This window comes from Penicillium paradoxum (assembly GCF_028828445.1).
Source record: "Penicillium paradoxum strain IBT 22861 chromosome Unknown utg000004l_segment0_segment0, whole genome shotgun sequence".
Classification (NCBI taxonomy): Eukaryota; Fungi; Ascomycota; class Eurotiomycetes; order Eurotiales; family Aspergillaceae; genus Penicillium; species Penicillium paradoxum.
The window spans coordinates 2,242,831-2,254,989 of record NW_026643182.1 but is presented as its reverse complement, the minus strand read 5'-3'; the positions used below and the strand labels follow the sequence as shown (position 1 = coordinate 2,254,989).

Here is a 12,159-nt window from a genome sequence, read left to right as displayed (position 1 = left end):
GCGACTGCTGCCCATGTGGTTACCATCGTGCAGCACGCGTATAAAAGTACATTGAGCCACTTCATATATTGCTTTTCTGGCCACAATCAGAGTATCACTTATACGATCATAACCGTCGCCAACCCCGATTTCTAACTGCCGCCAGCAAGCTCCCCTAGGAAGGTGAGTGTCAGAGCCCTAAGTCTATGTCCGCATTATTGATGTCTTACAGTGTTGCGGGCAAGTCTGCGAGGACCGCTGGCGTCTATAGGTAAAATGCTTGAAGAATTCCACATGCAAAAAGACTATACTCAAACTATGTGCGGAATGCGTTTAGCTGTACATTGTAAACAGGGAAGCGAAAAGAACCACCACAGTTCCAACGCCAAAACCAACGCCAAAACCAACACCAGAACCAAAAGCCCGGACCGTCATTTCCAATTCATACCACAATATTCCAAATTCAAGAGACAACCTCCGCAATCACATTTCCTAAGGTACTCACACACCAAACGACAATAAGACCCCAACCAATCTTGCGGTCCATTCTCCAATTGTTCATGGGAACAATTATCAACAGGCCAACCAATATAATCAAAAGCGTCACCCCGCTGATGACCAGCACCTTGGAGATGACAATCTCATAGGGGACTTGTAGGGTGCCGACACCCTGCACTGCCTCATCGTGTCTGTTATTCCCGCCATTGAGAGTCATGTACAGACCACCCAGCCCGATGCCGAGGAGAATGTTAAGCATGGGGCCACCGAAACAGGCACTCAGAGCCATGACCGGGTACCCGAGTCTGGCGACGGTGATGTCGGCAACTAGATCGCCTAGCGAATTACCGACGGCGAAGATGGTTAGGCCAAGCAGGGAGTCGGAGATGTTAAGGATGACGCCGACAGTCTTGAGTAGGGAGACAACCTCTGTGGCAATTGTGGCAATCCACGAGATGGCGACTAGGAAGCCGAGAAGGGAGAGGAAGGGCCGCCATTGAGATGGCATGTTGTGTTTGTGGGATTGAGATTCATCTGGGAGCAGAGGCAGTGAGAGGTCTGTACTGGGTCGTCGGTGGCTTCGTTGGCGACGGGTACTTGTTGTCAGGGCTATGAGACAGATGGAGGAGGATAGGAGAGAGATGAGGGAGGGAAGAATGAGGTTGCGTGGATTACGATCTTCGTCCATTGTCGTCCAGGCGATAAGCACGGCAAAGAAGGGTCCCGTGAAGAGCTGAATGGAAACCAGCCAACGATTCCAGTCTTTTGTCGACACAGGATCCACGGGAGTTGACACTGCCACCGGGACAGCAGGTAATTCAGAGTCCCAGCGCGGGCGACCGGTATGTTCATATGATGACTTTCGATGAGGGTGGGTTGATGGCACGTTAGAAACTGATCCGGCTTGGTCATATACTTGAGCCGCAATCACTGGACTGTCGGCTGGAAGTCTGACTCTTGGGGTTGGATTGTCTCCATTGCCGACATCCTGGATGATCACTGAAGGGATGGGATCTAATTCTGTAGACTCTGGGGCCTGCGGCTCAACAACTGGAACTGTTATAGTAAGAAGCAGCACACTCGGAGCTGCAATAATACCAAGAAGTCGTTCCCAGACGTTCTTGGATTTCCAGCCTGCCAAAGTCGGGAACAGTGTGCAACCAATCTGCTGGGGAGGGGGATCGAGTCAGGCCACCAGTTCCTCAAGAATTTCCGGAAAGAAAGGCCTACATGAGCAACATCATCGTATCCATCGTGAATTTGAAGCCGTTCTAACGGACTAGTTACGTTTGGAAGTCGAATGCTAGGTGGTCGAGAAATTGCCGCGGATGGTAGATCAGTATATGATGGGAAGGGGATTGAAGGACTCTCTGCGCTGAGACCTGAGGAGCGGCGGGTTGTGGTACCCCGAGGAGATACCGACATCGGGGAACGCTCATGCATGCCGGCGCTATAAAAGTTGGGAGAGTTGAGCGCATCTGATGGAGAAAGCCGGTCAGGGGATTGAGGCGCTGTGTCCACTGGGCTCAACTTTGGCGATAAAGAAGGCGAAGACGACACAGTCAGCGCCAAACCAGTTTCGATTCGAGGAAGCTGGCGTGACCTCATCGCTTCTTGGCCCGAAGTATCTTCAAAAGAAGGCTTGCTCACTGTGAGCAATGGACCTTGTTTTGGCCGGTGATCCAAGACGCTGGAGTCTAACTTCAAGCCATCGACATCATTGGCCGATACAGCTCGTACTCGCGAGGAGCCTGCTGCACTAGACGGCGACAGGCGGTCGTTGCCAGATGGTCGACTGGCGCGGGGATGCGACGCCACCGAGCGCGTGTCAAAATCAGACCCAACATCATCTGAATAACCATTCAAACTTATTGTTGGATTGCGATGGGAATTTCTGGATTTCCGAAGTGAGTGAAGCACAGACTGGAACTCCAGTGCACCGACCAAACTTGGTCGAATGGGGTTCATCGTATTGCGCCTTGATCGCATGGGCCGATAGACGTGCATGTTGTCACGAATCTCGGCCAAATAACGATTGCGAGTTTCATCATCCTCTTCCTCCTCTTCTTTCCACAAAGGCATAGCCTCGGCGCGTTCCAAAAGATCAAAATCCTCGGTCGAAGCTCCGCGGAGAAGACTTCGTGACTCTGACCCTACACCTGGGTCATCGTCCTCGGCAACGTCTTCAATCTCCAATTCTTGGTTTTCCGGAATATGGAAGTGAGCTCGCGCTGCGAGATCTCTCTCATTCTTTCGACGTTTTTGTACCAAATACCAATGCCAGGTTACCACCATTACGACATAGAAGGCATACAAACATACCATGGCGGCTGACTCCCAGGTATGAAGTTTTCCATCGGCAAGCAAAACCATACTGAAAGCGACGGCCACAATGAAGTAACCCACGTCTCGGACGAAGCTCCTTCGCGCGACCTTGAACGGTCGAACCAGGGCCATAGAGCCTGCGACAACGGAAGTGATGAAAGTGGCAGCTCCGATCAACTCGCCAATTGCCAAACTCCCGCTATTCGACCGCATGGCGGCGAAGGTGGAAAAAACATCAGGACTTCCATTGCCAAATGCAAGGAAGGTCACGCCTGTGAGACTCTCGCTTAATCCCAGAATGCTGGCCAATGTGCTTAGATCAATACACAAGAAATCACTTGCCGCAATTCCGATGGTACTGAAGAGAAGCGATAACCAGAGTATCAATATTATGAACGCTACTGGCTTGGCATTGGACAGCCCGCAATAGTAAAACTGAAGATAAGAGATTAAGCCATCCTCGTGATCTGGGCAGTTGGCGCGGACATAGGCACACTGATCTTTGACGTTGCGGACCAAACGGCACTATAGCAATGTGGCACAAAAGATTTAGCCTTCAGTGCCATCTCACAGGACAGGATCTGGGAAGGGGAGAGAAGTACCTCTAGTTCAACATCTCGCTTGAATAGATCTATACCCGTTGCTGTACCCGGTTGTGCAGACTTTATATGTTCATTTTCAGCACCAGTTAAAACCCAACTCGCTGCTGCGATAAATGTGAACACCAACAACGTGGTGTAAAATGGTCGGGTTGAATATCGAGGTTGCTTGCGCGCGGCAGGCTGCAGGAAGGACGGCAGCTGGTTCATTATGACGAGAAGTACGGCGGCATCGTGGGCCGAATGAAGATATTATATGTTGTAGACCAACCTATACCAGAGGAATCAATATAAGAGACCTAATCCATGTAGATCCCCTGCACAGTCAATGATTGTTTGGGCCAACGCAGTGCGGTGAGTACGGTGATGTCAACTGGGGGGGAGCTGTGGCTACCGCGGAAGTGGGCCAATGCGCTTAGCCTGCCGATCGTTGTTGCACCGAGGAGATAGGCTAGAGGGGTGATCGCAGATATAAAAATTGAAATGTAACTTATACAAGATGAGATGCTCAAATAGCATTCACTGAACTCGACATTGGAAGATTGGCGATTGGAAGATCGAAAGAACAGGTGAGACCCAAGGGAGGCCCAACCTACATAAATGACTGGGAAAGTCGACACCTGAACCCTCAGGCACCAGGCCTGATTACGTGACGGAGGACGTCACTGGTCTTCTCGGTCCGCCGTATGTTTGTTGACTTCCCCATTTGTTTTGTCGTCGGCCATTGACCCCTCTCCATCAAACCTTCCATTTCAACGGTTTTATCGCTATCCCCTATCGGGGGCAATCGCAACCATGCCCCGTGTCGCAAACAAGGTGCATCGCCGTTCCAACGGCCACTCGACTCCCCACAAGAATTCCCCGGTCAAGTGTGTATCTGCGTATCTTTCGCTTATGGCATGTAACTAATTCGTCTAGGATACCCCTTAACGATGATGAAGGCGAGAAGGCAGCGCGCATGGAAGCTCGTCAGGCGCTTCACGATCGCCAAATGAGTCAGATCAAAGCTGCAGTCAAGACTCCTATGCCCCCGCGTCGGTACACCAACTACGACCGTGAAGACAGCGACAGCCCCGCGACTCCCCGGCCCTCGGGTCATCGCAGTCGCACCAGCGATGTCAATGGTCGCGCAGTAACGCCGATGAAGCGCGTGCCGATTCTGGCCAATTTCGAGGAGTGGATGAAGATGGCGACTGATAACAAGATCAATGCGAATAACTCCTGGAACTTTGCCCTTATCGATTACTTCCATGACATGTCATTGCTGAAGGACGGAGACAGTGTGAACTTCCAAAAAGCTAGTTGTACTCTGGATGGTTGTGTCAAAATTTACACCAGCCGAGTGGATAGTGTCGCAACAGAGACCGGAAAACTTCTGAGTGGACTGGCTGATAGCCGTGACAAGAGAGGTCGCGGAGAGGAGGCAGAAGATGGTGATGAGGATGAGGAAGGCGAGGATGGTCAGCCTCGCAAGTCTCGGAAGAAGGTACGATCTCTGCAATTTCTAATCTCTGGAACTAAACTAACTGGGCGATGTTTAGACACGTTCCCATGAGGCCACCCTTGCCCCGTCGTTCGCGTCATTACAACTTAAGAAATTCGAGCTAGAGTTTGCCGTGGACCCGTTATTCAAGAAAGCGTCGGCAGACTTTGATGAGGGAGGCGCCAAGGGATTGCTTCTGAACCACCTTGCTATTGATAGCCACGGAAGAATTGTCTTTGACAGCAGCGATGATGCTGTTGACGACAGTGCAAAGACTGCTGAAGACGATCGCCAAGAGTCTGTGGACCCTGACCAACAGAATGAGGAAGAAAAGAAACCAGCCCAACCTGCAAGCGATATATTCGAAGACAACACAGAGATTGACCTTGGTTCACTCGCGAGCCAATTCTTCCCAGATTTGGATCGTCTCGATGAACAAGATATTTGCCCGTCACTCAAGAACCTCGACTTGGGTGATCCCAGCGGATCGCTGGATCTTCCCCTCCTCAAAGCGCCTGAGGATTGGCGCCAGGACAAGATGGACGAAGATGGACGAACTGATGACCCATCTGGTATTATGCTTGATGACGACAACGCTGTCGGATTCGACGACGATGATGCGACCCTGGCCGGCTTTGATCTCAGCGGCGACACTGGGTTTGGTGATGGCGGAGAGGCCTGGGCTCGGGAAGCAGCCTTGGAACCGATGTTAAATGTTCACCGGGTTGCTCACGATGGAGAAAATGATGGGGAAGGTGATGATGGAGACGAAGACGCCTATGCCATCTCTATGTCTCATCAAACCAACAGTCACGATCACGAAAACATTCTAAGCTACTTTGACAATGCGCTACAAAAGAACTGGGCTGGCCCAGAACACTGGAAGATTCGAAGAATCAAAGAGCATTCAACGCCTGCTACTTCGGCGCCCAAGCAGCGCAAGGAGAAGGAACCGTTTGAAATTGATTTTGCAGCTCCTCTGGACCCTGCCATCGCTGAATTAATCTATACTCCGGCCAGCTCGAACTCCGCAGTTTCATTACCAAAAACGCAATGGAAGACGAAGGGTCGTAATCTGCTTCCAGACGATAAACACTTTAACTCCCGCAATCTCCTCACATTGTTCCTCAAGCCAAAGGCAAGAATGGGCTCGAAGAAGATTCTAGGCAAACGCCATCGGCAAGATCTGACCGCTGGCAATGGTGATATGGATGAGGCATTCTGGGCAAACCGCAAGCCAGAAGAAAACGCCGGCGAGGAGGGTGCCGCTGGTGCCTATGATGCCAACTTCTTTGCTGACGACGATGGGCTTCCTTTCTCGAATGGCATGGATCTCGATGATGACGATGATAACCTTCCATTCGCGGATGCCCGAGAGATGCTGTCTCCGGCAGCAGATGGAGGTCCAGGTACTGCAGCGGGCGAAGCAGGTGGAGCAACTGGACTGAGTGCGCTATTGAACATGGTTGGTGCCACGCCTGGCCGACCTGGAGCTGGTGGCTACGGCTCACAACTAGTGACACAAGGTGGTCGCCGTGCACGACCAGACTACGTGGCATATGCACGCGTGGCAAAGAAGGTTGACGTCCGACGCCTCAAAACAGAGATGTGGAAAGGCATGGGCGAACGTCTTGTCGATGCTGTTGACTTTGCATCGGCTTCACAACCAGGAGCTGTGTCCAGTGAAACTCCGACCGAGCCTGAGAGTGAAGGGGACGCTCCTGTTCCGCCCACACCCAAGAGCGATAGCCCACAACAACCTGCCGACGGCAAGGAAAATGGCCGGTTACGGTTCACACAAATTATGAACAACCTCAAGACAGTCTACCCCACAGAGACCTTACGCGATATCAGCACATCATTCGGGTTTATCTGTTTGCTTCATCTTGCCAACGAACAAGGCCTCGTGCTTGAGAGTGATCTCAGCAAGATGGGCGCTGATGCTGCTACCTTGGAAGAGATCTTCGTAAGCAAGGATGCGCATGCAATCATCGAGGAGGGTGGGATGTGAGAGCCTTGTTATTTTTTTTTTCTAGTTGCATGTACAGTTGATACGGGTAGAAGCACTACGATATGCATGTTGGTCACGAGTGATGGACAGGACAGTGTGACTTGGTAGATCCTTGCGGCGTTGTGGTTTTGCTTTTTTCCTGTTCGCAGTGAACGGCGCTGGGTGTTATTATGTTCTTTGGATTACTCATTTTGATGAATCCACACAATCTTACACATACATTTTTCCTCTGAACCTCTGTCAGTGATCTTAATTCTTAGTTATTCTAGGCCCCTGAGATACTGACACGACCAACAAGAATGCTCGCCACAATTGTGTAGCCTGTGCTCGGACCGCAATCGAAGTAAGGAGTTTGTACTCCGTATGTATAGTTGCAATATATTCATTGGACTGAAACCCAAGATAAAGAAACTAATTACACCAACAGTGTACCCAAAATCCAAATAGGTATCTGTATTTCACACCGAAACTCCCACATGCCCCCCCAAGGTATACATTAGACTCCATAACCAGGAAGGTAAAAGCAATAAACAGGTCGAACATGTGTCCGATTTTCAAGCAGGCCGCTCGAATGCGAGGGCCTGGATTGGGGTTTTATAGATTTTCGGATTTTTTTTTCAGGCTTTTGTTTTTCAGGCTGTTTTCAAGCGCTTTCATTTCCACGAATGGGGAAATGGAATTAGCCCAGAAGAAAGAAACAAAATAAATGCTTGTCGTTATTCCTGTTTACTTGCGTACAGGAGCCGGGAACGCTGGCGCCATGGGACTCCCATAAGCGCCGGGAATTGGCACGGCGTCGTAGGTGCGCTCACCTGGAGCGCTATCTCCATTTACCGGCGAGCTCTGGCGATGGTTCTGTGGAGGTGGGGATGGTGAATGCGAGTACTGAGCGGGAGGGGCGAACTCCTGCTGGGCAGTCTGTGGTGTCGGCTGTTGGACCTTGATAGGAGGCGGCTGGAGCTGGAAGGATGGGATAGGGCGGGTAGGCGAGCGCGGTGAGGCGTACTGAGTTTGGGGCTGAGCCATGCCCTTCTCAGCGGATGAGTAGGGGTCCACAGAGGTTGCGGCGTAGAAGGGGGATTTGGGAGGATAAGAGGCAAACCCTGCGAAGCCCGGGGTGTTTGGGGCGGATTGCAGGCGCAGCTGGGCGAGGTATAGATCTGAGCGAGCGGTGTCGCGGGTATCCATGGACTTCATCAGCTTGCGCTTGCTCCAGACGCGGTAGAAGACTACCACGTAGATCAGGATGACGAGGACTTCGATGACGACTTCGATGATGGCGCAGACCAGACCCCAGTCTTGGAGACGGCAGAGGAGCGCATAGTCGACTGTGTTGTGGTAGATCTGCTCGCGGGTGTTCTGCGCGCAAGACCAGCCCCACATGTCCTTGTTCTCTCCTGAGGATTTTGAGTGCTGGTAAACTGCCGCGCCGACGATCCACATGATCAGGTTGAGGGCGAAGAAGGCGATTGAGAAGCCAGTGTAGTACACGGCGGCTTTCTCAGCACGGCCGTGGCCGCCTTTTCGGTAGGCCCAGAACACAATTAGACAGGCAAATAGTGAGACGCAAGCCATGGATAGAAGGAGATACTGGGCCCACGGGTTGGTGCCTTCTGCCCAGGCAGGAAGACCGTTACGAGTAGGCAGGTGCTTGGTGGCATTGAAGACGGTCAATGTCACGGCCAGCAGACTTAATATGATCAGACTGCAACCGAAGTTGACAAAACGTAAGAACACCTTTGCGATACGGACGCGGAGTTTAATTCTCTGTTGATGATTAGTACATTGCGGTGGTGGGTTTTTCGGGGTGCTTTTCTTACCAGATCTCGAGCATTCTCGACTTCGGCTTTCTTCTCTTGCTTCTCAAGCATGTACTCTTCGCGGAAGGTTGGGCTGAGCGGGTTCAATGACTTGGCTGTCTGTGGCACCTTCAAGTCAGGTCTGAAAGGCGACATCGGCACTTGATCATCCGCATGTTGGCTGGGATTGTTCGCTGCCACATAGCCGAATCCCACATCTGCAACGTCTCCCTGTGCTTGGGATGTGGGAGGGTCGGCAAAAGGTGATCTCCCAGCTTCTGTGCGTTCGATGGGAGAGTGAATTGATGTGGCCTCGGCGAATCGAGCAGTGCGCGGACTCTTGAGCGAGGCACCACTCGTCTCGGAACCGCTGCGAGTCTCTCGTACGGTGTGCTGTGGTAGGGGACCCATGGCGCTGTGATATGAGCTACGAGTAAGGTCCACGGGCACAACGGGCCCGTACGATTGAGGAGAGTTGTCCCGGCTGTCGTTGAAGGCGACCATTGTAGCGGTAACTTATGCAAAGAATAATAGAAATTTCAGATCAAGAGAACCAGCTCTTGAAGCAAAGCGCCCACAGGACTAGCTGCTGGGAACAGCACAAGGCGGGAATTGAGTTGGATTTATACCAAAATCACAAGTATAGGTGTGACAACAGCTGAAGTATGTCAGATGGGTAATAGATCACCAATACCGTGTGCGAAGCCTGCGTACACGAGTATAGCCAGCAGATGATGAAAGACGAAAAGAAAGATATTCAGAAATTGACAGGAACCAGCCTGGACACCTTGAATATCAATAATTGTCCGGGTGCTGGCATGGTCCGAGAGGCGGGGATCAAAATGCAGACTTTTGTTTCTCATCACCTTATGCCGGGTCAAACTAAGCGCCGAGGGGATATTTGCAGCAGCGATCAGGGCCATGATTGGAAGATACAGAGGCTGTCAAGCCCTCTGGTTGCGAGTGCATTTTACCTCGAGGAGTGAAGAGGGGAATGCGACTGGGCGGCGGGGGTGATCGGCCAAGCTTGTCACAGTGGAGAACAGACCAGTGAGAGTGAGAAGCAGCCATGCTTGCTCCTCACGATGCACCTCCGTCACTCCAACCCGGCGCTAATCCGCCGATCGTCTGGCCAACCAAACGCAGTGCTGAACCGCTCGACTGTGTGGCATAGACGGGCAATCGGAGGCAAAATGGGAATGACTGGGTCATCATACCCGCCGACCTAAATATAAGACCCAGTCATCTAACAGGATTAAGCACCCTGGAAGACTAGATGTTTGAGATTTAAAGACTGAAGATTCGGGGCAGAGAGGTAACGATGGAAAGGTCTGTGCCCAACGAAGTGAAGTTATTTTTACTGCAGGGTTCCTCGTGCGGGAATTATGTGTGAAGGCAGAGACCGGTCACACCCGTGATAGTGCCGAGCACACGCATGTTCACCTCTTGGGACGGTGGAGGTCCATGAATCATGACGGGGTTTATTTTAGGCGAGGATATCCTGGGGATTCCGTTTTATTTTGAGTAACCGGTTCAGTTATACTCCGGCCTTGACATCGATGTCTCGCTGCCCCCCATTCCCACACCATCTTACTCTAGTTCACTGGGAACGGGAGTTTTGCCCCAAATTCCACTGATCTGAATACTTTGTACGGAGTAGAGGAATTCATGTAGAGTGTCCATTTCATATTCTAGATTGTACGGAGTAGATGTGAGCAGACTAAATAGGAACGCCACCGAGCCTGCAGATATGCATAGCATGTCAATCTTGTTAACAAGCACTCTGTACCGACTTCGATGTAAATATCTCTTAATCCCCTTGACCTTCTCTTCTCTTCTCTTCTCTTCTCGTGTTGTTCATTACTGCTATCGTTGAAGCCCCTGTTAGCTTCGTATCGAAGCTAATGAGTCCATTGCCCTAGAATCAGACCATTATCCTTGCATTTTGTTCGACGGTTAGTATTTCTGGTGAAGCCATAAGATGTATCTATGTACTTCTTCAGGGACCGATAAGCCGCCAGCTAGGAGAACATCCACTTGGTAGCTGTTAGAATCACCAGAATCTTCATCGCTCAATCATCCGTTCGCTGTGGGTACCAGAAGAGACCCTGACCCCTAAAATGATCCAGGTCCGAATTGAACCCGATCCTGTACTCCGTAGCTGACTTGCGGACATCTATAATTGCGCTCGAATAATAGACCGACTCGAATTATAAGTATATCTCTAGATTGAGCGGCGTGTTGCGCGCAACATGACACCTGGTATGAGTGTCGAGCTTCCAACAGTCTGGAAGGAATATATATAGACTTTTGAGACGTTTTCTAGCAGGGGTTTGAAGCTCCACGCCATTATCAAGAGCAGTTAGACCGTCTTCAAGTTCCAGGATCCAAGTTGTCCTTGCAATGATGACTAGGGCGATAAGCCAACGGAATCACTCGAATATTCTGGTCACAGTCGTGATGAATCGGATGAGAAACGATAAATAAGTCGCAGTAAGGTCATAATGGCGCTATTAGACTGGCTTAGTAGAGGTTGATCATAAATATAATGGGGCTAGTTGTGGGTTTATGGTATGTCAACTGCATGTTGAACATTTATTGTTGACGTATTTAGGCTGCAAGGAGTGCCCAATGCTGGAAGTGATTTGAGAATATTAAAGCCAGTTGGCCATGGTATAGAAAACACCTACAACAGTCAAGGATTGGTAAAGAGTGGAGCTGGGCATCAATACTATTGTGTGTGTGGCATGCTCAATCTCGGGAACGTGGGTCGACACAAACTGTCTCATCGAGTCGGGGTTATGGAGAATTTTCCATCGAGGATAGAGTGTTATATAGAGAACGAATAGTATCAGCCACACAGGCTCCGGGGCTATTTTTGGGAGTGGAGCAAGTAAAGGGTTGGATATTGGAATGTTGGAAGAGGATATGTACTCCACGTTCCGCATGTCCCGGGGTACAATCACAGTCTTCGAAGAATGGCTCTTGACTATACCGATGGGTTGAACGAGAAAACATGAGTAGGATCTTGCTACGGAGTGCATAGAGCAAGATTTTATACCTGTGGTTAGAGATGTAGCATGGACCAGTGTGGCACTGCCTTTGGTGTATGGGGCTCTCCGCGTGGATGTCGATCCTCCGAGCCGCCTGAGGTGTACCCTGAAACATGGCGCAGCAATATCGTGCGCCTTGTATTCATCTGGTATTTTTCTGGAGGGACCAGATTATACAGTAATGTAAGTGACCCATTCGAATGGTGGCGTAGTCTTTAGGATTCTATGGTCCAATGAGTCCATATGTTGCGTATATGTAGGTACATTCTGCATATGTGGCGAAGACCCCGAGACCAGCGTCTCTCCACTGACACTCTGTATTTGCTCCGCACCGGGTATTTAAGAATACCTGTTTGCTTGACGGCTGTCCACGGAGTAAGTCGACTCTGTATTATCTGGAGGAATCCCGGTA

The 12,159-nt window shown here is 50.7% G+C and overlaps 3 protein-coding genes across 3 annotated transcripts; 1 reads left to right on the top strand and 2 right to left on the bottom strand.

Annotated features, from left to right (window-relative positions):
• Positions 1-442: 442 nt before the first annotated feature.
• Positions 443-3,611, bottom strand: N7457_004579 (sodium/calcium exchanger protein; the record flags this gene model as incomplete). Its single annotated transcript, XM_057175624.1, has 3 exons — positions 443-1,645; positions 1,708-3,327; positions 3,405-3,611. The coding sequence occupies 3 exons, from the start codon at positions 3,609-3,611 to the stop codon at positions 443-445; spliced, it is 3,030 nt and encodes a 1,009-aa protein (XP_057032671.1).
• Positions 3,612-4,196: 585 nt separating this feature from the next.
• N7457_004578 (condensin subunit BRN1) lies at positions 4,197-6,895 on the top strand (the record flags this gene model as incomplete). The annotated part of the gene is made up of 3 exons (XM_057175623.1): positions 4,197-4,270; positions 4,320-4,887; positions 4,943-6,895. The coding sequence occupies 3 exons, from the start codon at positions 4,197-4,199 to the stop codon at positions 6,893-6,895; spliced, it is 2,595 nt and encodes an 864-aa protein (XP_057032670.1).
• A 726-nt stretch (positions 6,896-7,621) lies between these two features.
• Positions 7,622-9,198, bottom strand: N7457_004577 (uncharacterized protein; the record flags this gene model as incomplete). The annotated part of the gene is made up of 2 exons (XM_057175622.1): positions 7,622-8,662; positions 8,716-9,198. 2 exons carry the CDS (start codon positions 9,196-9,198, stop codon positions 7,622-7,624), a joined length of 1,524 nt encoding a protein of 507 aa, XP_057032669.1.
• Between the last annotated feature and the right edge of the window lie 2,961 nt (positions 9,199-12,159).